This window comes from Rhinoderma darwinii, chromosome 3, assembly GCF_050947455.1.
Source record: "Rhinoderma darwinii isolate aRhiDar2 chromosome 3, aRhiDar2.hap1, whole genome shotgun sequence".
NCBI classification, from domain to species: Eukaryota; Metazoa; Chordata; class Amphibia; order Anura; family Rhinodermatidae; genus Rhinoderma; species Rhinoderma darwinii.
Window position 1 is genome coordinate 81702049 of NC_134689.1, and position 26132 is coordinate 81728180.

General features: G+C 38.2%; 1 protein-coding gene across 9 annotated transcripts in view; it reads right to left on the reverse strand.

The window, feature by feature from the left end:
- TENM2 (teneurin transmembrane protein 2) overlaps positions 1 to 26132 on the reverse strand; it is a 2339501-nt gene that overhangs the window by 578029 nt on the left and 1735340 nt on the right. For 5 of the 9 annotated variants that reach the window (XM_075856426.1, XM_075856422.1, XM_075856429.1 and 2 more), the window contains one exon: positions 7985 to 8243. In XM_075856426.1, coding sequence (XP_075712541.1) covers positions 7985 to 8243 — 259 coding nt within the window. The remainder of the gene's footprint in view (positions 1 to 7984; positions 8244 to 26132) is intronic. The other 4 variants (XM_075856427.1, XM_075856423.1, XM_075856428.1 and 1 more) reach the window with 1 other exon arrangement.

The following is a 26132-nucleotide window of genomic DNA, read 5'->3' on the forward strand; positions in this document are numbered from 1 at the left end:
TTAGAACTTTAGCAGCAATTTCTCACATTTTCAAGAAAATTTCAAAAGGCTATTTTTACAGGGACCAGTTCAGTTCTGAAGTAGCTTTGAGGGCCTTATGTACTAGATAGACCCCATAAATCACCCCATATTAAAAACTGCACCCCTCAAAGTATTAAAAATAGCATTCAGAAAGTTTCTTAACCCATTAGGCGCTTCACAGGAATTAAAGCAAAGTAGAGGTGAAATTTACAAATTTTATTTTTTTTGCTGAAATTCATTTGTAATAAAAAAAATTCTGTAACACAGAAGGTTTTACCCGAGAAATGCAACTCAATATTTATTGCCCAGATTCTGCAGTTTTTAGAAATATCCCACACGTGGCTCTAGTGTGATAATCGACTGAAACACAGGCCTCAGAAGCAAAGTAGCACCTAGTGGATTTTGGGGCCTCCTTTTTTTAGAATATATTTTAGGCACCATGTCAGGTTTGAAGAGGTCTTGTGGTACCAAAACAGTGGAAATCCCCCAAAAGTGAGACGGTTTTGGAAACTACACACCTCAAGGAATTTATCTAGGGGTACAGTTAGCATCTTGACCCCACAGGTCTTCTGCTATATTTATTGGAGTTTGTCTGTGAAAGTGAAAATCTACTTTTTTTCTGAAAAAATATTTTAAAAAAATAATATTTGCAAGGAATAAAGATTAAAAAGCACCCCAGAACTTGTAAAGCTACTTCTCCCGATTACGCCAATACCCCATATGTGGTACTAAACTGCTGTTTGGACCCACGGCAGAGCTCAGAAGGGAAGGAGCGCCATTTGGATTTTGAAGCGCAGATTTTGCTGGATTGGTTTTCAGTTCCATGTCGCGTTTGCAACGCCCTGGAGGGAGCAAAACAGTGGAATCCCCCCAAAACGGACCCCATTTTGAAGACTACACCCCTCAAGGAATTGTTCTAGGGGTATAGTTAGCATTTTGACCCCACAGTTTTTTTGCTGAATTTAGTGGAATTAGGCCGTGAAAATGAAAATCTACTTTTTTCTGAAAAAACATAGAAATGTTTAATTTTTACAATGAATAAAGGAGAAAAATTACCCCAAAATTTGTAAAGCAATTTGTCCTGATTACAGCAATACGCCATATGTGGTAATAAACTGCTGTTTGGACCCACGGCAGGACTCAGGAGGGAAGGAACAATATTTGGCTTTTGGAGCTCAAATTTAGCTGGACTGGTTTTCGGGTGTCATGTCGCATATGCAAAGCCCCTGAGGTACCAAAACAGTGGAAACCTCCCAAAAGTCCCTTTAGGGGACTGGAACGAGCGATCATTAGGTCGCTGGTACAATACACTGCAATACTAATGAATTGCAGTATAATATCATTTCTACAGGCTCCTGTAACAGCGTGATCGCTGTTCCTGTCCGTTAGTCCCGGGTGTCAGCTGTAATACACAGCGGACACCTGCAGAATATGGAGCATGCGCAGCGCATGAGCCCGCTCCATATATAACCCCTCGCACCACGACATGCTATTAAGTCGTGGTGCGCCAAGGCGTTAATGCGCAGCGGATGGTGCAAAGTGAAAATTAAAATTTTCCACTGATATGCCATTTTAATGCACAATATATTGTGCCCAGTTTGTGCCACTGAAGACAAATACCTCATACAATGTTGAGCGGGTTCTTCCGGATATAAAATGTCATATATGTGGACGTAAGCTGGTGTTTGGGTACGCTGTGGGGCTCAGAAGGGAGGGAACACCATTTGGCTTTTGGAGCGCAGATTTTGCTTGGTAACTGTTCTGTTTGGGGTTTTGCTGGTATTTCAGTTATGATGTGGGGGTATATGTAAGCTGTGCGGGGTACATCAGGGCATAATAAGAGGGTATAATAATGGGGTACATAAATAATAATGCGCAGATATGTGGCCAGTGTCGCACTGATAAATGGCGCCTGATCCTATCCGCTTTTGGAACACTCTGCACATTTTGCATCGCCATATTCTGAGAGCCAGAACTTTTTTATTTTTTCTCCAACGGAGCTGTGTGAGGGCTTATTTGTTGCGGGACAATCTGTACTTTTCATTAGTATCATTTTAGGGTACATGTGATTTTTTTTTATCACTTTTTATTAGATTTTTTTGGAAGCAAAGTGACAAAGAAACATAAATTCTGACAATGTTTTTTGTATTATTTTTTTTACAGTATTCACCGTGCGGTATAAATGACATTGTACTTTATTCTGCGGGTCGGTATGATTACGGCGATACCATATGTATATAGGTTTTTTATGTTTTGTGGCGATTGCGCAATAAAATCACTTTGATAAAATTATTTATTTTCTGTGTCACCATATTCTGAGAGCCATAATTTTATATTTTTCCGTCAAAAAAGCGGTGTAAGGGCTTGTTTTTTGCGGGACGGGTTGTAGTTTTTATTGGTATTATTTTGGGGTACATGCGACTTTTTGATCACTTTTTATTCTATATTTTTGGAGGGTGGATGACCAAAAAAAAGTGATTCTGACATTGTTTTTTAATTATTTTTTTTGCGGTGTTCACCGTGCGGGAAAAATAATATTACAGTTTTATAGTTGGGGTCGTTACGAACGCGGTGATACCAAATATGTGGACTTTTTTTAACATTTTCATTTTTTTCCTATAATAAAAGACTTATTATAGGAAAAAAAGCATTATTTCTTTTTGTAACTTTTATAACTTGTTTTTACACTTTTATAAAACTTTTTTATTACTTTATTTTTTACTTTTTACTTGTTTTACTTGAAGCCTGGCAGCACTGATCGCTGCTATAATACATTACACTACCTAGGTAGTGTAACGTATTATAAACTGTCAGTGTGACGCTGAGTCACACTGACAGGAAGCTTATGAGAACCAGCATCCGGCTGGTTCTCATAGGCTGCTGTGCATGGCAGACCCGGGGGCCGTTATATGGCCCCCGGTTCTGCCTTTTAACCGACTGCAGCACCAGCAATCGGTCCCCGGGAAAGTTTGTTGTAGCAACAAACTTTCCAGTTTGTTATAGCAACAAACTTTCCAGTTCGTTGCTACAACACACTTTCCCTGCGATCACATGACCGGGACCTGAACTAATCAGGTCCCGATCATATCTCCGGGAACAGAGGTAGGTGATAACAGCGCGATCCGGGTGTCAGCGCTACTCTGAGACACCCGGATCGTGCTTTTAACACCCACCGTGAATTCACGTCGGCACTGCACAGAGCCCAGCAAGTGCCGACGTGAATATACAGTGGGCGGTCGGGAAGCGGTTAAACACTTTCATAAAGGGAATGAATTAAACACAAGTTAGCGAGTGAAAAACATATTTGGGATATAAAATCTTTATACACTATGTTGTAAATGACCCCAAGTGGCTACTGTGGCAGACATACTTAGGCCACATTCAGACGTGGCGGAATTGCTGTTGAATTCCGCTGAGGACAGTCTGCCGTGGAATTCTGCAGCAGCCGTTTTTTACATTTGTTTCTATACATTTTTAGGAAACAGTTCAGATGTTGCAGAAAATAACTGTGCGGAAATTAGGCTGTGGTGCAGAATTTTCCCCCCGCAGCATGCACATTATGTTGCGGAGAAGCAGCGGAATTTCACTGCGGATTTCAGCCTTTGCAATACAAAAACGGAAATCTGTGGCAAGTCCACTGTGATATCTGCAACGTCTGAGTTACCTGTCAAATATGCAAATGTTGCTGCAGATTCGTTGTGTAATTGCCCCGAATCTGAACCTACATTTGTAGCGGAAAAATTTGTACACGTCTGAACGTGGCCTTAATGTGCAACCTGTGCAGCTGCACAGGCATCAAGTAGGTAACGGGGCCCACTGTGACCTTAAAAGCAGCATCCTACTGTCTCTTAAACGGCATGTGAGGGACTAAAATAAAAAAAAGTTCATAATTACCGGGGGATTTTTAAGTTCAGACATATTGGATTTGCTGCATATTTGCAGGGCAGGTTCCGCAACGAAAATCCAGAGCAAAATACGGTACAATACATGTGGATGGGGTTTTTAAAATGTAAAAGATGCAGATATCATTGCGAATTTCATCGCTAATATTCTTTGAAATCCATAATGCAAAAAGTCGCAGCATGTCGATCGGCGCACGTGTACCCCAGTCACAAGGAGAATGATCATTAATGTATTTGCATCATGTCGGCAGCACATCTCCCTGTTTATTTACACATCACGAGCGTTTACACAGAGCGATGATCGGGAACGAGCAATCATATGAACGCTTGTTTGCCCCGATCATTGGCCCGTGTAAAAGAACCTTTGGAGAGAAATAAAGGAATTGCTCTATATTAAACTATTGGAGAGCAAGGGGCCATTATACTATTCTTGTACCGGGACCCTCTGGTATCTGTGCCCGCCCCTGGCTGGCTGCTTCATTCTTCAGTTGTTTCCATCCTGTTTCAAATAAAAGATGTAAAGTGTATGAAGCAGGGATCAATTAGCATTTTGCCACAAGGTAATGTATGAACTGCAACTGAGCCCCTGTAACATCAAGGAGAATGTGTTTCAATCCTCTGCACAGTGCCATGTCGGGTGTGAGGCGGAGCAGAGAAAAAGCTGAAGGACTGCAGCCCCTTTGTTTTACTCTAGCTATATGCCATCACTTAAAGGGGCATTTATATCTATAGGATATGCTATAAATGTATAATAGGTGAAGTTCCGACCGCTTGGACACACACCTACCTGGAGAATGGTGATCCGCTGACCCACCTAAAGAGGTAGCTACTGCATGAATGAATGAATGCATGAATGAATGAATGAATGAATATAGAGGTAGCACGCTTGGTCATCTTTTTCCAGGGCTCCCAAAGTAGTGAATATGAGTTTTATTAAAGCTCTAGTACCCTGAATAGGTAGAAGAAAAATGGTGCATGTGAGGAAGTGACAGTGTGAAGTCATGGTGACATTCATTGCCATGTCATCCACTAAAATAGTGGTGATACTGTGATTTCAGAACAAATAAATACAATGTCTGGGCTGAATTCAGCCCCTAATGAGAAGTGACCTGCGGACTGGAGGGTCGCCTCAATATATAACAATACAGATTACTTAATGTGGCCAATTCATCTGTGAAAGTGTTTTGATGGCTGTTATAAGCTGCACAATCCTATGCTGCTGAAATACTCATGTAAAAATATAGGACGTTGAAAATGTGTGTGCAGCACAGAACTTTATATTATGGTATTATATTCAGTATTATATCATATTCCCAGAGAATAAAGGCCATTTCCATGCTTTAAAAAAAAAATTATTCTGTCAACACGGTCTCTGGGGGCTCAGATGGAGTCATCCTAAGATTTATTGCACCAAAGTTGGGTTAAAAATACCTTTGACCTTTCCCTCAAATTTTTAATAAAATATGGCAAAACCTTCCTGATGTGAAATAGCATTTTCTAGTTCCTAATCTTGAAGAATATCTCTGAGGTCTCAAATCAATTTGGAAGAAGACAATTTAAATTTATTGGTAGAGATGGTGAAAACCACCAATGATTTACAAAGTAGTCATGTAATCTGTATAAAAATGTATCAGCAGCTCCCAATATGCGTGGAAAACTTGATTAACCCATGCAATACAATAAATTACAACTTTACTATACAGTTCATTCCCTATGTGTCCTGTACAAATATAATTTTAGCATTAGGGACTTGAATGAAAATTAGGAAACTTGTCGGCCATAAGGATAATTTTTTTATATTGTTTTTGTTCTAAAAGTTCCTCGATGCAATTCTAAACCCACCATGATGCTCATCACCAATGGACCATATATGAATTTATGTTCATCATTTTGATTTTTCCCACTTGTCATCTGACATTTGCTCTTCATATTTTTAGGGTGAAATCACATATTGCAGATTCGGTCAGTGGATGCATAGAAGAGAAGTAATATAAGGGGATCAGATCACACAATGTTCCTTGATGCTGATGTTGACGCAGAAACAGTGTCAGAATCAGCGCCAAAAAAAAGTCTAAATCACCCCCCATTGATTTCAATGCAAGGCAGGGGCCTTTTTTTCTCTCTGGTGGATTTTAGCTGCTTACATAAAAAAAAATATGGAAATGTTCTATCTTCCCGCGGTTTCCACCTCTGACATATCATTGAAATCAATGGGAGGCAGAAAAAAACTGTGACGCTAATTTCTGAGCTTTTTTAATTTTTTTGCCAGCGGTCATTGCATTAGATTTAGTGGCCACAGGCAAAAAAAAACAGGAGAAAAGCGGAAAAAAAAGCTTTAAAACAACGCTGGCAGTTCACAATCTGCCTCAAAATTCCCGAAGGAAGCGTGAACTACCCTTAAATCATTCCATCATATTTCCCCTGTGTTTAGGATCTATTTCTGGGTTTGTCTCACAAATACGGATGCAAAATACTGACCAAATCTGAAATGTGTGAATGAGGCCTAAGAGTGTCTTTAGAAAAGACCTCCAGTCAAATACGTGTTAGTGTTTAAACTCTAGTCAAAATATTGATTACCTACATACCACCAAAATTACGGAGTCTGAAGAACCCCAAGTCTTGGGGTTTATTCAGACTAATCAAAAACACTTTTTCCAAGGTAGCAAGACGGTAAAACAAGAAACTACAGATGTACCATAGATGAACTTATCGTTTATTAGCGTTCTTAAGTACAAACTGTAAATTAAGATAAATCAGCAGGTTTACCTACAGTAGTCCTATAGAAATGCATTGTGAGTCACATTGGAAAGCTACAGAAACGGCATAAAGGGAATTTCCAAATCACTTGGTCCCATCAATATTCCCTCACCTCCATGTCTCTTGGTAAGGACAGATAAACTAATACCTTTTTTTTATTATATATTTATTTATTCTGAATTAATTCAATTTGATTTTTAGTTTTTTATATAGAAAAAGATAATACCTGTGCCTAGTTCAAAGGTTTTTTTTGGGCTTTGTGCTATATGTATTTCCTTAAATGGATCTTGGCAGTCCTAAAATTTGAATAACAAGTGTTAACTTTATTATAGGGTTGCTACTATTGCAGCCATACTGAATAGGCATAGTTTTTTAATGTTTTAGTACTTTTTCACAATTAAAGCATGTTTTATGTAAAAAAATTATTTGTGTCGCCGCATAACGAGAGCAGTAATTTTGGTTTTCTTTTCGTTGGAGTAGCTACATATAATTTATTAACTTTCCTAAACGATTCGGGGAGTTGAATGCTTTTTTAGGATTTTGTTATGCTATTTACCGAGCAGTACAAATAATAATAAATAATTATTATAAAAATAATAATGTTAACAAAACTTTACCGGTAGTTAGCATTGCGGCAATACCCTATATGTATTTTTTTAGTGTTTACATAAAATATATATCTTTATTCTTTTTTGTTAAGCTTATTTTTATATTTTTTTTTTCATCCCACTATGGGACTTAAAGTTCATTGCTTACATAATGCTTATTATTCATTATTGCCCGTAAGCCTTACAATGACAGGCAATCTATAAGTCCATACCTCTGGCATGGCATATGGCAGACGCAAATGGCAGACGCCCGACATACCTTCAGTATGCTGCATTTTGATAAACTCGCCACTGACCTCAAAAACACCACTTTTAACGGACATCTAGCTGCAAAATTTTAGGTACAGAAAAATATCACTGCGAACGGCTGTGTGTGAACCCGGCCTGACAAAAAAAAAGATTCTGAAGCCACCAGAGAAGCTAAAGCAGCTTTCCAGTGTGAGTACATCACAAAACACCACCATACATTTTTGAAGACTGATTGTCTGTCAAGTCAAGAACATTTTGTTTAAAACAAAAATGAAAAGAAACAAAAAAACATGTAAATTAAAACTTGGAGAAATAAATTAAGTTCAGTTTTTCTCCTCTCAGATTATACAAAATAAAGCCTAATGTATGGCAAAATACATTTGCTACCTAAATGGCTCTCACTTACAATAAAAAAACAAACAAAAAAAAAGAAACCTTGAATTGTACCTTATTCTAGGAGGCACACTGTACCTTGTTTCCAGTGGAACATTGCTGTTGAGTACCCAGCTGTCCTGAAGTTGAACCGATTCCGGAGTTGTGGCCATATCATTCGGCGGTGGTGCTGGTGCATGAATCTGGTTTCTCCGGTTGGTCAGGGAGTTCTTATTTAGAGAATTGGCCGAAGAATGGTGGTGAGAGAGAGTGTGATTGTGAGGAGGAGGAAGAGGAGGCCGAAGCGTTGACTGGCTATGATGATTTGTTGGGCCTGGAATGATAGGAGGAATTTATATTACTAACAGTTTGCGCTTTACTTTCTCTGTTTACATGTAAGGACATCAGACATTTAGCCACATGCATTGTGATGCTAACAAGATACTTCAATAATATTACTGTCGGTAAAACGGAACCACAAGACTATATGTACACAAAATAAATAAATGTTCACATACAGATGTAGCAGAGATAAACTTATTTACGTTTTTGGGGTATTGTAACTAATGGCTTGAATTGATACAATAAGGTAAGTGTTCTCCAGTCCCCAGGAAAAACATAGAAAATAAATTTGGATATTTTAATGAATTATGCCAAAAGTCAGCTCAATCAATAGTAAGAACATTTTCCTGTTTTGTGTTAAAGGAGACATCTCGATAGGAAATCTCATATAAAATTGATCAGGGATGGTGTGGGAAGTATTTTCCATACTTCCCATTTATTTCAATCAAGATTGACCACACATGCATGTTATGCGCTCCATCGGTGGTCAAGAATTACAACCAAAAATATTCTAGGGATCGATGGTGGGCCGGCCACTGATATATAAGCATGGATTATATTGGTAGATACTAACAATATATGGGAAAGCCTGTAACAGGTTTTAAGATAGCCTATATTTGTCAGGCCAGGTTGCCAAAGCTGGCATAACACTCTAGAAATGAAATATTTCTCACCTTGGTGTTCCATCTCTGTGTCTTTACTATGAACTTTGTATCTTACAGCGTACCTAACTTTTCAGGTGACTTTCAGAATAAGCTGTCATATGTGTGTACAGGAGGAATAACACTATGTCTGGCCATTTTATGGCTTGTATATGAATATTTTTTAGCAGTTTTTCCCTCTGCAGGATCTATCTCTGATTCTCAGTTGTCTCTGAGATAGTGGGTGGAGCTTAATTGCTATCATGTCTTCTATACACTGCACTTAGAGAAGAGATTCCTGCTCTCCTATCTCTATCTACCACATATATATTAAAGCTGCAGTAGCTTGGATGAGATTATATACAGTAATGAGCAATGTAACTGAGAATCTGGCACTTGGGTGACATAACTCTTACCAGCAGCCTGTGTCTCCCCTCTTCTCCCTCCTCCCCTCACCATATACTTATATTTTTATGAGCAGCATGTCCGATAGGCTCTCTGCTCCTGCTCCCCCTCCATAGACTTCTATGGGCAGCGTGTCTGTTTCTGTGTCTCTCTAAAACTGCTCCCATATCCCTTATCCATAGACTTCTAAGGGCATCGTCTGTGTGTCTCTCTCACTCTGCCCCAGCGGCCTACTTCTGCTCCCCTCCCCTTTTCATAGACTTCTATAGGCAGCGTCTTTGTCTCTCTCACTCTACTTCTGCTCTCTCCTTTTGCCTCCTCTCTGTAGACTTTTATTGGGCTACAGGTCTGTGTCTGTCTCTCTCTCTCTCTCTCTCTCTCTCTCTCAAACTGCTCCCTCCTCCTGCTCCCCCACCCCTTTCTATAGACTTCTATGGATAGAAGCATCTGTGTTTTGCTTTCTGCTCCCTCCTCCTGCTTCCCCTCTCTCCATAATCTTCCATGGGCAGCAATGTCTTCTCCCCCTCCCATTTCCATAGACTTCCTGCAGTCAATCTGCTATTTTATGTAACTAGAGACAGATTTTGCTTGACATCAGGGGGTGGACAACAGATTACAGGAAGGGAGACACCTAGTGGCAGTAATTTCACACAGAATTTGCATGAATAAAACAACTATATTTTGACAGTAAGTAAATTAAAACGTTGATATATATCATGTATACTATTAGATCAGCATAAATTGTTTGAGAAGTTGGTATCTATTTAACAATTAGTCACTTCATCACTTGTCCTGTAAAAACGGTTGGCTAGACAAGCATTGGCTGTTATAATTCACAGTTATTAAAGGTATTGTTGTTTGGTAAAGCCATTCAATTGAAAACAAAGTATATATAAAGTCTATTACTACTCAGACTGTCATTTTTTTCTACTAAATATCTGTCCATATAAATTATATTAAATAGTCCCTGTATAAAACGGGCTATTTGTATATTCAATGTTAAATATTCACCTCACCATTAATTAAAAATGTGTTTTCTCTCTGGTTTTGCTTGAAACAACATAGATAATGCAATAGTTTGCAGAATACAGTACAGCTGTACGTATTTATATATCAAATCCAGTTTTTCAACCAACATGCTATAATATGCCTTAGATTCCCAAGTTAAGGACGCTTAAACTAAACAATCATTTATTACCCTATAAATAGGTACATGGATATAGATAAATAGTGTACAGCTTTATATGCGGTGGTTGCAAGCAATTGGACTTTGAACATTAAGCATGTTGTAGAACGAGAAATAATAAGATATACTGAGTAATAAAGTACTAAAATAAATATAATTACAGTTAAGGAGAGGCCAAAAGGAAATTCTGGGAAGGAAGCCAGTGATGATAAAGGTCTTATAAGTCACACTGATACACAGTTGAGTAACTACCATTTCAACCCAGTCGCCACTTAATATCAATTCACTGGAAATTGACTTGAATAATATAGAACATATAAATTACTTATCTGAAGAAGGAGCAATATTGCTATTGACCATTTAACATCTATGATTTATATTTAGGGATTTCCTTTTTGTACGTACTTACATACAAATCCATCAACCAGGGTCATATTTTGTGAATTCAACACCTCATACATAGCTTGTTATTACGTTATAAATAATGTTAAATCATATTACTGTAAACCAGAGCCCTGCAGACTCCTAAAATTAGAAGGACAATATATTTTTATCAAATCTGCAGCCTTTAACAAAGCAATGCGAATTTCTCATACAACCTGGTGATCAAAATGATGTTTTTGATAATATTACTCCTGCCCCTAATAAATGTCCCCATTAAATATAAAAACTATACCAGACATAGTTCAGTTATAATCGAACCAATGCTAGCCTGCAGCGAGACATCTATCACTGATAAACCATGAATGTGATATGACCTGATCTAGCCAATGAAAAGTCTGCAAACACACAACTTCCTGACAACCCTTTACCGACCCGTGCCATACTATATGGGATTATCACAATCAGCAGCATGGTAGCGACCCAGGGTCCAAATCCACCCGAGTGCAAAATCTACATAGAAACTGTATGTTGACCCTAGTGTGCATTTGAAATAGGGAATTTGATTATGAGCCCCATTGGGAAAAGGGGCTGATATGAGAATCTCAGTACAGCACTGCAGAATATGTTGGTGCCATATAAGCACCAAGAAATAAAAAAGCAATAATTGAATGAAGGCTCAGCAATGAGGTTTGGTTTTACGGATGCATTCTTATCTGGTCACTTTCTGTTTACTTGGCATCCATCACCTGAAATGCATTTCACACACAGCCTTCTGCAGTTTGATTTCTACAGTCAATGACTTTAATGACATAAAGGGCACAAACCACTTCCCAGAATGCATTGCAGAAGCCCCAAGCGGTAAATGGGTAAATAATACATAAGTAGAATTTATGAGAACAGTTAGGCTATAAAACAAAAATCATACCATAGGTCCCAATATATGAATAGCTCTGTCTCAGGCATCTTTGTATTTCTAAGGAAAATAACATGTCCCTGGGGCCGGCCTGACATCCTTGCATTTGCTGATGATTAGGACATTCTAATACTTAATGTGTAGAACGATTGCAAAATCAGATTACATTTATTACCAGTCCTCACATTCTGTGCGCAGCTCGTAGCTTGCAAATGCTAACATGCTTCTCCTGATGAGAAAACAATGCAAATTAAGTATTGTATTATGAAATATCACATCTAAGTGTCAGAGAATGTTTCAGAAAAAATGATATGCATTGTAGCCCTCTTTGTGACTGGCTCGCGCGTTTGAAGACCTTCTGTTACCTTTTGTTACTTTAAGTATATGAGTAATACATTTTTCTGTACACTGTCCTAAAATGTGACACAGCTATTTTTGCATGTACTGTATACAGAATTTAGAGGTTTAATTGGGAGGATTTATTATTTATAATATGTAGTTGGATCTATGGATGATTGTTCTTTGCGTTTTTTTTTGCAAATTTGGAAACAAGTCAAATTATTACACAACAGGTGTCACTAGATGGAGCTCTTATTTACTTGGTTTTCTTATAAGAGAGATTCCTTTACAATGGCTTCCAACACACCACATTAGAATTGTTGGTTAACATTCATATACTGTGCCCTGTTTGTTTGTTTTTTAATTTTAAACCAAATTGGCTGCAAGTCAAGTCCCATTCACATGGGCACACAGGCTTCATCGGGTGCCGTATGTATGGCGCTATCCTTCCATAGAATCCTCTAGGGGGAAAAAAGCTGCATACATACGGCATGGAACATGACATGAGTTTTTTTCTGACAGATTTATGTAGAATTCGACAGGAAAAAACCTCAATGTGTCCTTTTGAAATCCGAGGCATACAAAATACAGTAGAGGTCCTATTCTCTTTAATAGGAGCGCAATTATAGCTTTGTACAAAACAGAGCTGTAATATGTAATACACAGGAGAATTTAACGCTTTGAGTGCTCAGATATTTGCTAGACATTTGTCTGGAAAAGGGAAACACATAAAATGATATACAAACGATTTTCCCGAAAGGAAATAATTTGTATGGTTAAAAAAAATTGTACCCTTGCATTGAAACTAATACTAATAATGACTAAGAAACAATGTAAAACATGCGTGTCAAGTCAACCAAGGCAGCAGATCTCTATTATTTGTAACTGATCATTAAAGCCTTATCTTTTCTGGTATGCTCATTAAAGTGCATGTTTATTTTTGAGCACCAGTTTATATATAGAATGAATGTACATAAAATGTTTTATAACTTTGTAACTACATTGCATTACTTATCTTGCACTGTTCCTTAGTTACAGCTTGTTCAGTGCTACAATCGCAATTCTAATGGCTTCAGGACTAAAATCTTCCAGCAGGCGTTGCTGGCTCAATATCGGCACACTGCTTGCTCTGTTAATTCTACGTAGTACAGTATGTCAATAAGCTTGCATACGGTTTACAATGAGAACCAGCAGAATTGTGAATTCAGCTCTGGAATATAATTCAAACTGTAACAGTCAATGCAAAAAATGTTAAGCAATGCATTTATAAGGTTATTTAACTTTTTATATATATTATATTTACATATAAACTGTGGAAAAAGTGCAGAAAGGTGGACACACCCTTTAAGCATTATCGTTAGATTTACCGATTTTAAGACATAATTACAATGTTTTAGTTTATGTAATTGTTCCCATAGCTTAGCAACAGTCATATTTGGCTAAAGGTGGGGGCTACCCGAGCTTTCCCTGATGGGAAATGTCGAGGAAAAGAAGGTTTGGGCATGTTGGAATTGAACATGCCCAATCCTTTGTTCCTACGGGAGATAAGCTGCTACCAGAGGTGTCATTGAAATAAACATGCATGTTGAGATGAGCATGCATGTGTATGGAGAAGTCTTAAACAATGCTAGTTATGGCACCCGCTAGTGTTCTTTGATTAATTAGCTGAATTCCCACCTAAAGTGCTCAATGCGGTGAGAAGAAGCTGCTTTTAGTGCGCCAATCCTTTATGGCTGGCCTGTACAATAGCAGGAATCACTTTGCTGCCCATATCCAAGAGGTGATTAGACTGAACTACTGGGCATGTGTGTCCACCAGCATTGAACACATAAGGTAAACCTTATAAATGGGGTTTAAAAGAACACCAGGGGGCGACATAACAAGTATGTAACAGCAATATCTAGACACAAGAAAAACATATTTTAATATTAAACCACTTAAATAATAGTTTTTTTTAGCATGATCTTAAAGATACATAATGTTAATCATGGGACATCCACTTTATTTGATGAAAGCAGCTTGACAATGTTGATCTGTGGCAGTCTTTTAATAAATATGGTATTTTGGTATATTTCCTCTTATTTAATACTCCGTACATTTGTAAAAATCTACAAAATGTGTAGTTTTTATTTTGTAGCAGTATCATAATGTCGGAAATTAACGCAGCAGCACATGTGGAAAATGTTCACTGGATGAGAGGATTATTAAAGCTTTTAACAGATTTTTCACTTTTTGCATATTTTTAGCAGCAAGGCGGAAATCAATCATTAGTTATATAAATATATTATCAGTGCAGCCAATAAAAGGTTGGCATGTGCTTCGCTCGATGCTACATGATGACTACTTGGATCGTTTGGAATTTAGAAAGGTTTGATGTGTATGAAAATTATTAGGAGCAAAACTGTTAAGTGAGTAGGTGGGAGTTCCCTTCACATTAGTGGGATATTGAACATCTGGTGAAAAAACCCAATGCTACTGATATATGCGTGGGCACAAATAAATGTTAACAGTTTGATGCCAATCAGGATGCTTTACAAGCAGACCTCTTGCTACTTAGTGCCAGCAGGAATTTGATGCTAAGAAAGCTAGTACATTGGAACTTGAGGATTAAATTAAAGCTTAGTTATTTAAGCAAGGTATGGAAGTTTAAAAATTTAGCATTTTCTTTTTGTTGAACTTTTTATTTCCATGTTTAAAGTGATACCATGCACATTATGGAAGCAAAAAATTAATTTAGGGATATTAAGCTTTTGGGGTAGGAACTCACACAGCATATTCAGGGCGGATACACTGTGTCAAGCTGCACAGCGTATCCGCCCTGAACACCGCAGGGAATGGCGTCCAAAAAAAACACTTTGTGGTGCGTTTTTTTCCATGGAATTTCCACTATGAAGCGGCGACGGAAAAATAAAAAATAAAACGTTCATACTTACGTTTTATTTACGCGTCCCTCTTCTCCCCGGATAAGGGTGCAGGCCATGAGACGCTGCAGCTGTGATTGGCAGAACTCCACTGTGTCTTATCTGTAAAGCTATGGCTTCTTTTACCACTAGTGCTATTCCATGCTTTACATACCTCCCTGTGATCAATATAACTGCTCACCAAAAATACAATTAGTGGGTGGCAGTAATGTTTTTACAAGAATATTATCTTTCCACTTTTCCTATAAATTTCACTTTTCCTATAAATTCATCTACTCATATATTGTGTTGATGTAATATCAGGAGTGCTTATTCAATATCATACAGCTGCAATTAATATATTAATGACTCAAAGACCCAACATTACAACTGTGCAACCTTGTGAACCCCCACAAATAAATATCCTAATAAATACACGTAGTTACCTGTAATATAATGTGCCACTGGTTTATGCAATTGTGTATTTTAACACTAGTAGCAATCACAGTATGTTAAGGTCCTCTTACCCTGGGCCGTTTAAACGAGCGCCATCAACGAGACAGCTCGTTGATCGGCGCTCGTTTGCTCCTTTCAGAAGGACCTAGTATAGGGACGAGTGCTCGTTACTCTGATCGCTCGTCCCCATGCATTATTATCATGTCGGCAGCACGTCTCCCTGTTTACATAGGGAGATGTGCTGTTGACAACGATAATATTTTAGGCCGCAAAACCGATACGATCAGCAGATGAACAAGTGTTTGCTCGTTCATCTGCTGATCGCTGACCATTTTACACTGAGCAATTATTGGCAACAAGCGTTCTATGATCGAGCGTTTGCCCAATAATTGGCCCGTGTAAAAGAGCCTTAACTCTTAGCATAGTTAACAAGTTTAAATCATTATATACAAATTCCAATCAGGATAACTAAAACTATTCCCTAATCTTCTTAACAACTCACAATCTGTATTTACAGCAGCCTTTATATCAGTCACTCTATCCTTGAAGAAAAGAGGTTGACTTACATAGTGACATAGTTAGTACGGTTGAAAAAACGCACATGTCCATCAAGTTCAACCAAGGCATGAGAAAAGGGAAGAGACAAATTTCTACACATTGACATAGGAGCTGATATTTTGTCCTTCTAAGAAATTATCTAAGCCTTTTTTAAAACCATCTACTGTCCCTGCTGTGACCAGCTCCTGCGGTAGACTATTCCATAGATTCACAGTTCCTACAGTAAAGAAGGCTTGTCGCCTCTGCAGGTTGAACCTTTTTTTTTCCAGACGGAGGGAGTGCCCCCTTGTTTTTTGAGGGGGTTTTACATGGAACAGTATTTCACCATATTTTTTTATATGTGCCATTCATATATTTATATAAGTTAATCATGTCCCCCCTTAGTCGTCTTTATTCAAGGCTAAATAGGTTTAATTATTTTAATCTTTCCTCATAACTTAGATTCTCCATGCCCCTTATTAGCTTTGTTGCTCTTCTTTATATTTTTTCCAACTCCAGGGCATCCTTTCTATGAACTGGAGTCCAGAACCGAACTGCATATTCTAGATGGGGCCTCACTAATGCCTTGTAAAGTGATAATATTTTATCCCTGTCCCGAGAGTCCATGCCGCTTTTAATACACGACAATATCTTGCTGGCCTTAGAAGCAGCTGATTGGCATTGCATTCTGTTATTTAGTCTTTTATCTACAAGTACACCCAGATCCTTCTCAACAAGTGATTACCCCCAGTATATCTCCCCCTAGGACATATGATGCATGCAGACTGTTGTTACCCAGATGCATAACCTTACATTTATCTACATTAAACCTCATTTGCCAAGTGTATGCCCAAACACTCAGTGTCTAAATCTGCTTGCAATTAACGTACATCTTCCATGGACTGAACAATACTACATAGCTTGGTGTCATCTGCAAAAATAGAAATAGTGCTATTAATCCCAATCTCTATATCATTAATAAATAAGTTGAATAATAGTGGCCCCAGCACTGAACCCTGGGGTACACCACTTATTACCGGGGACCATTCAGTGTAGGAATCATTGACCACAACTCTCTGGATACGGTCCTTGAGCCAATTCTCAATCCAATTATAAACTATATTTTCTAAACCTATAGTCCTTAATTTACCCATTAGATGTCTATGAGGGACAGTGTCAAATGCCTTTGCAAAGACCAAAAACACTATATCCACAGCTGCCCCTCTGTCTAGGCTTCTGCTTACCTCTTCATAAAAACAGATCAGGTTAGTTTGACAACTTCTGTCCTTAGCAAAACCGTGCTGGCTGTCACTTGTAATACAATTTTTTGTCACATAAGCCTGTATATAGTCCCTCAATAGCCCCTCAAACATTTTCCCCACAATGGATGTTAAGCTTACTGGTCTATAATTACCCAGGGAAGACCGAGGGCCTTTTTTGAAAATAGGCACCATATTTGCCCTACGCCAGTCCCTTGGCACTATACCAGTCACTAGAGAATCTCTAAATATTATGAAGAGGGGGACAGAAATAACTGAACTAAGCTCTTTAAGAACTCTAGGGTGTAAACCATCTGGTCCCAGGGCCTTGTGCACATTTATTTTATTTAACTTAGCTTGGACCATATCTACATTCAGCCAATTCAGTATATCAATGGATATATTAACAGTACTGGCACCGGCTACATCAGCTGCTCTTTCTTCTGTTGTATATACAGAGCTAAAGTACCCATTTAGTAACTCTGCCTTCTCTTGATCCCCGGTGACCAACTCCCCATTACCACTATTTATGGGTCCTACATGGTCAGACCTTGGCTTTTTTGCATTTGAAGAATTTTTTATTTGTTTTACTATGCTGATTTTATTACTTTTTTGCAGATTTTATTAAGCTCTTTAGAATTTGCAAAGGCTACAGCTGTACCCTCTTAATTTGTATTAAGTTATAAGTTACAAAAACATAAAATGTTTTTTTTCCTATAATAAGTCTTTTATTATAGAAAAAAAATTACAACGTTAAAAAAGTACACATATTGGATATCACCGTGTTCGTAATGACCCTAACTATAAAACTATAATATTATTTTCCCCGCACGGTGAACACCGCAAATATAATTAAAAGACAATACTAGCATCATTATTTTTGGTCATCACCCCTCGCAAAATATAGAATAAAAAGTGATCAAACATTTGCATGTTCCCCAAAATAATACCAATAAAAACTACAACCCGTCCTGCAAAAAACAAGCCCTTACACAGCTTTTTTGACTGAAAAATAAAAAAATTATGACTCTCAGAATATGCTGACACAAAAAATAAATAATTTTATAGAAAAGTGATTTTATTGCGCAAACGCCACAAAACATAAAAAAACGATATACATATGGTATCGCCATAATTGTACCGACCTGCAGAATAAAGTAAAATGTAATTTATAGCGCAGAGTGATTACTGTAAAAAAAAAGGACAAAAAACATTGTCAAAAATTTATGTTTTTTTTGTCACTTTGCTTGCCAAAAAAAATCGAAAAAAAAATGATCAAAAAATCACATGTACCCTAAAATGGTACCAATGAAAACTACAGATTGTAACGTAACAAATAAGATCTGGTGGAGAAAAAATAAAAAAAAGTTCTGCCGCTCAGAATATAGCGACAGAAATTGTGCAGAGTGTCCAAACGAGGATAAGATTGGGAACCATTTATTAGTGCGACACCGGCCACACATCTATGAATTATTTATTTACCCCATTATTATACCTTATTATTATGCCCTGATGTACTCTGCCCAGCTTAAATATGCCACCACATTATAAACTGAAATACCAGCAAAACCCCAAACAGAACTATTACCAAGCAAAATCTGCGCTCCAAAAGCCAAATGGCGCTCCTTTCCTTCTGAGCTCTGCCGTGGGTCCACACAGCAGTGTATTACCACATATGGGGTATTGCCGTAATCGTGAGGAATAGCTTTACAAGTTTTGGGGTGCTTTTTATTCTTTATTCCTTGTAAAAATTACGTTTTTTATATATTTTTTAAGAAAAAAAGTAGATTTTCATTTTCACAGTCATATTTCAATAAATATAGCAAAAGACCTGCCTGGTCAAGATGCTAACTATACCCCTAGATAAATTCCTTGAGGTGTCTAGTTTCCAAAACCACTTTTGGGGAGATTCCACTGTTTTGGCACCACAAGACCTCTTCAAACCTGACATGGTGCCTAAAATATATTCTAAAAAAAGGAGACCCCAAAATCCTCTAGGTGCTCCTTTGCTTCTGAGGCCGGTGCTTCAGTCCATTGTCACTAGAGCCACATGTGGGATAATTCTAAAAACTGCAGAATCTGGGCAATAAATATTGAGTTGCATTTCTCTGGTAAAACCTTCTGTGTTACAGAATTTTTTTTATTACAAATGAATTTCAGCAAAAAAAATGAAATTTGTAAATTTCACCTCTACTTTGCTTTAATTCCTGTGAAACGCCTAAAGGGTTAATAAACTTTCTGAATGCTGTTTTGAATACTTTGAGGGGTGCAGTTTTTAAAATGGGGTGATTTATGGGGTCTATCTTGTACATAAGGCCCTCAAAGCCACTTCAGAACTGAACTGGTCCTTGACAAAATAGCCTTTTGAAATTTTCTTGAAAATGTGAGAAATTGCTGCTAAAGTTCTAAGCCTTGTAACGTCCTAGAAAAATAAAATAATGTTCAAAAAACAATGCAAATATAAAGTAGACATATGGGGGATGTTAATTAGCAACAATTGTGTGTGGTATTACTATCTGTTTTACAAGTAGATTACATTTAAAATTAGAAAAATTATAATTTTTGCAAATTTTCTTAACATTTTGGTGTTTTTCACAAATAAGCTATGAATTTATTGACCAAATTTTTCCACTAACATAAAGTACAATATGTCACGAGAAGACAATCTTAATCGCTTTGATAGGCAAAAGCATTCCAGAGTTATTACTACATAAAATTACACATGTCAGATTTGAAAAAATGGGGCTGTTTTTTTTTTAATAATACAACTTTGCATAAGATAAAGAAAAGTTGTCTTTTTTATTTTAATTTCTCTAAACACTTTATTTGACTTATTTGGCTTGGTTGTGGAGTTAACATCCTAAATAGGTTCCACAGAGTCATTAAAAAATTGTATAATGTGAAAATCAGAGAGCAGGTACGTGCAGGCTGCACACGCTATTCATTCCAGTATGTGGCAGAGTAGGAGGAGAAGACAAGAATTAATGCAGCTTGTAATTCCTTGTTACTAAGGGAGAGACACAGAGAACTGGGTATTACAATATGTTTGTGTGTCTGTAGACACTTGCTAGCTAAATAATTCCTGTAATTCAATCAGGCAGTTTCTCTCTCTCTCTCTCTCTATGCAGTGTAGAAGGTGTGGCATGTGTAATGCGAACTAGATGGCTTGTAGACAGATTAGCCAGGACCGGGCTGCAGCTCCACTGTAACTGTAACATGGCAGACTATTCTGTTAGTAAATTAGGAAACGACTGAGCTTTAATGAGAAAGGCTCCACAAAAGGTACCAAACATGAGACCATATGCCTTTACTGCTTGTTGGAGACCTAGAGAGGATACCAACACTGTGGCCCAAAAACTCTTCCCCTCCCCCAACCCATACCTGTTAGTTCGTTAGTTGCTCGTTTTCCTGTCATTCGTCACCTGCACTTATGGTATGATTTCTCTATTTTAGATGCCCAATTTGATTTGAGGCACACTAACTACAACCCTATTTGAATGGGTAAAAGGGTATTCCCATCATCATCCACGGGATATGCTATAAATGTCTGATAGATACAAATCTGAGCTCTCACGCAACCCTCATTCTGCCTGGTTAAGCGGCTGCTGGCTGCCATATATAGTAGCAGAATCCCCGGCTAGAGCGTCGGCAATGCCCTGGCTGGGGATTCCCCTCCTAGAGGAGCCCCTGACGTCATTGTCCATATATAGGCATTAATATTAAGGGCTTTGAGATGTCGGAATCCACGGCCAGCCGGAATCCCCAGCCAGTGCATCGGCAATGCTCTGGCTGGGGATTCCGCTCTTGGAGGGAGCCCCTGACATCACTGTCCATATATGGACAGTGATGTCAGCGGTTTCCTCTAGAAGCGGAATCCCTGGCCAGAGAGTTGCCGACGATCTGGCAGTGGATTCCGCTTCTGGAGGAGCCCCTGAAGTCCCTGTCATATATGGAAAGTGACGTCAAGGGCTTTCCTGAGACAGGAGTCCCCGGCCAGAGAGCTTGTGATAGTTGAAAGCCCTGACATCACTGTCCATATATGGACAGTAATGTCAAGGGCTTCCCTGGGCTCAGCACTTAAAGTAGTGCTGTGTCGATAGGTGGTCCTCTTGTGAGGGCGAGGATCAGTTTTTAACGGCCGTCACAGGGATTGATTTCTGAAAAACAGCCGTTAAAAACTGATTCATAACTTCTATGGGGGCTGTTGGGCCGTGAAAATGGCCCAAAATAGTAAAACAATCTATTTTTTGACTGCCAGTATTCACAGGCTGTTAGAAAATACAGCTGTGTGAATACGCCCATAGAACTTCACTGTTCTGAAAATGGCAGTGTGACGACCGTTAAAAAATCGGTGTCATATGGCCTATTTTGACTTTAGTATGAATGTAGTCTTATACAAATTAAGTACTGTAGCGCTTGCAGCATTTCTTTAAGTACTGTTCACCAGTTGGTAATCAAACTGGAATTCTCCTGAAATATACCCTATGACAAATTCACTTCTGCATTATACTGAAGACTCAGCAGACATGTATAACTTGAAGCTCTTGTGCCCCAATGTATGATCTATAACAATGCTCCTAACCTACTACTTGCCATTTATAAAATTGGATTTTTCTTTTGTGGCAAAGAGACCTTTAGGCCCACTCGTGCACCAGGGTCCTATGCTCCCCCTATAGCAGTTCTTGAAGCATCATGTGGTACTACCTTACATCCACAATCTTCCTTTCACTGTAATTAATAATGTATATTACAAGGGCACAGCTCACAATGTGAAAGATGGGATCTCCTGCAAGAGTGCAAACATCTGCTGGAAACAGGCCAGATCACACTTTGTCTATCTATCTTTATATATATATAGTTTTAGTTTGGACATGTACTCATTGGCAATAGGAATGTATTTTCTGTACGTCCATATCCAGTGAGAATTATAGACTTTATGATGAATTTCATCTTATATATCTTTATTTTTATTTGACAATGGAGAATTGTGCTGATTTCTCTTTTGAGCAACCTTGTGTAATTTATGTGCAATAAGTATGTGCCACAATGATTAATCTTGTTTTTCTCAGATTGCTATTCCAGATGGAGAAATCAAATGCTATTTATACTGACACAATGGGTTTATCCTTGCGTTCTCATACAGAGCCAGTACAAGAAAAGAAATACTTGACCCAAGGGCACCAGTGCTTTTCAACATCTCCAAAACATAGAAGATTTAGAAACCTAATCTACACTTAAGAGAGAAAATACAGGTTGTTAAGGGAAAAAGGCATTTGCTACTAATGTCTGATACAGCGGTAAATCAGGACCCATGGATTCAATTCAATCAGCCTTATCAAGCTATCCTCTAATGTACCTTCTCGGGTGTGTTTAGGCGGCTTTGTAAGAAGACATTGAGCCCGTGTTCTTATCAGCAAAACTATGCATTTCTCATAAAATTGGATATTCAAAGCATATCTTACACTATTTTTCCAGCAGAAATAGGAGAGTAAAGAATGCAGTAAATACAATGTTAAATTCAATGGCAAAAAAGCAAAAAGTATTCATATCCAATAAATACGTACAACATATGATATGTTTCATACAGCATATTAAAGTTTGAAGCCACCTTGCAGATATCCATCATGTGGTGGATTCCAACCGTGTCTGATGGACCCCATTGCCTGTTGTGATTCTTTTCAGTGTACTTCATTTTGAAGAGAAAAATAGCGCAGCATGCAGTGATATTCCTCCTATCAAATCTGATGGAACTGCTGGAGGAGGCTCTGAATGAGCATCTGATGGTAGTGTAAACGGAGCCTAAGTAACTGAACTGTGGTAGCCAATCTCAGCCATCCATTTGACCATTCTGGTCACATTACGTGACCTTGTGTCATAAGTCAGCTCGTGACCCACCAGTATAAAAATTGTAGCATCAGTAGATCTTTACAGTGTGGACTGGGGAACAGTATGGACTATTGAGGGAAGTATATAAAAAAAAGTTTTTTGATTTAAGCCCACTGCCCAATTCATTAAACCCAGAAGACCCCTTTAATACCTTAATAACCATCCAACATGTGTAATGCATCAATCTGCAGCACCATAAAAACATGGTACTCTATAATGGCTGCACATAGAATCAGAGAGACGGGTACCTAGTAGAGAAGGCAGGGACATGTTCTCTACATTAAACAACAGAAGACTCGACTAATGGTCTAAATAACTGTATAATTGTGGATTGTGTATGTTTATATTTTACTATGCTTCTGAACTTTACAAGTAATGTTTAGGCAGTAATGTTTGGTGGAAGCCTTGTCGGGGAGCAAGTGGATAATCACAGGGGTAAGGGTCTAAATTTGTTTTATTTTATTAACTTTTTTTTTTACCATTTAGTCTTTTATCTATACACAGTACTCAGTGAAAATATTATTATTATTATTATTATTATTATTATTATTATTAATAACAATAAACAAATATAAGCTATGAAAAAATAAAACTAGTAATCACTTGCCAGTCATATTTGAAGTCCTAGCCCCAATACAATGGCAAACACAAATATACATTTTATTTTTGGGTTGGAATTTAAACATTTTTTTTTATGTTGCAATTTTTCACTCACTAAAAGTACAAAATAGTAAAAAAAGATCCAAAATCATTTTTATTGACTCGAATATAAAACCGTTTAACAAGCGAGTGTGCTAAAATGCTAAAGAGGGTCCTAAAATACGCCCATTCTCCACTACCAGAGAACTCCCTTTATGAGTGGAAGACATCAAGGAATTTTAAATTTACTGTAAAGAGGGACTTATGCTCATCAACAGATTGTGTCAACCCACTACTGTCTTCATTCACAGAACAGAAGTGACGTAAAAGCGCCTGAATTCTGCTGACAGCACTAGAAGAGCAGCTCCAGGGAATTTTTAATACATGTATCACTTCCATGCAAATCCCTTACCTACTAAACTTTAAAATTACGCTTTGCTTCGGTAAGTGTTGCCAAAGATCTGTAGCATAAAAGGAGCACGAACATTTTATAAATACAATTATGCTGATGTTTGCTAACAGTAATATAGTAAAGAAAGCATGTCACTTTTTTTTATTAGTATCTCTCTATCTCTCTCTCTCTCTCTCTCTCTCTCTCTCTCTATATATATATATATATATATATATATATATATATATATATATACGACTGGACCAATCTGCACAAAATTTGTCACATAAGTAAATCACACGCTTCCAAAGGTTTTACAATGGATTTCAACTCCCTAGGACCTACCGTTCGACATTTTCACAAAAGCAAATATGACACCACTGGCTTCCACATCAAGGACCTTCCTCAATATCAGATGACCCGTATTAGCCAATAGAAGCTTGCAGGTCCTTCATTTTTAGTCTCACTCACATACACACAGTTTTAGACCAGGTTTTCATAACAACCAAGCCATTTTTCTTTACTCGACATGTTACTCGCTGTAAAAGACCTGTACCTATACTGGATTTGAGCATTCTCATAAATAGAAACCTTTTCATACCAGTCATTCCTCCAAAAAGGCACCCTGCACTTGGACTTTATTGAATATGTTGGCTTCATATCAGCAGGAAATTAAGTTTTCAACCTCTTCCCGCACTGCACCGCAACTGTGCGTCCTGGAGAGGGTTTGCTTCCCACACCAGGACGTACAGTTGCGGAACGGTTCCCGGCGCACACTGTCTTAACGGACAGTGTCCGGGAGCCGGGAGGTCAGCTGTCCCGGACAGCTGACACTCCAGTCTTTCCGGTCAGCAGACCATCGACGCTGATTTCGGAAATTAACCCCATAAATTTTTTACATAGCTACATAGTTACATAGTTTGTACGGTTGAAAAAAGACACATGTCCATCAAGTTCAACCAAGGGACGGGAAAGGAGAAGTAAAAAATTTCTACACATAGGTGCTAATAATTTTTTGTTCTAGGAAATTATCTAACCCTTTTTTAAAGCCACCTAAAGTAGCTTCTGTGACCAGCTCCTGCGGTAGTCTATTCCATAAATTCACTGTTCTCACAGTAAAGAAGGCTTGTCGCCTCTGCAGGTTGAACCTTTTTTTCTCCAGATGGAGGGAGTGCCCCCTTGTTTTTTGAGGGGGTTTTACATGGAACAGGATTTCACCATATTTTTTGTATGTGCCATTCATATATTTCTATAAGTTAATCATGTCCCCCCCTTAGTCGTCTTTTTTCAAGGCTAAATAATTTTAATTCTTTTAATCTTTCCTCATAACTTAGATTCTCCATGCCCCTTATTAGTTTCGTTGCTCTTCTTTGTATTTTTTCTAACTCCAGGCCATCCTTTCTATGAACTGGAGCCCAGAACTGAACTGCATATTCTAGATGAGGCCGCACTAATGCTTTGTAAAGTGGTAATATTATATCCCTGTCCTGCGAGTCCATGCCTTTTTTAATACACGACAATATCTTGCTGGCCCTTGAAGCAGCTGATTGACATTGCATGCTGTTATTTAGTTTATGATTTACAAGTACACCCAGATCCTTCTCAACAAGTGACTCCCCCAGTGTAGCTCCCCCTAGGACATATGATGCATGCAGGTTGTTGTTACCCAGATGCATAACTTTACATTTATCTACATTAAACTTCATTTGCCAAGTGGACGCCCAAACACTTAGTGTGTTCAAATCAGCTTGCAATTCACGAACATCTTCCATAGTCTGAACTATATCACCGCATTTAAGGGTTTTGAAGCACTTCGTGGGGGCTGCTGATGCTTGTCGTGGCAATCGAAGGCCAGACAATGGCTTCCGGGCTGCCATGTATGGAAGCCTCGGAGGAGCAGCCTCTGGCTGGTCCTCCTATGTTTCCTGTCACAATGACAGTTAGG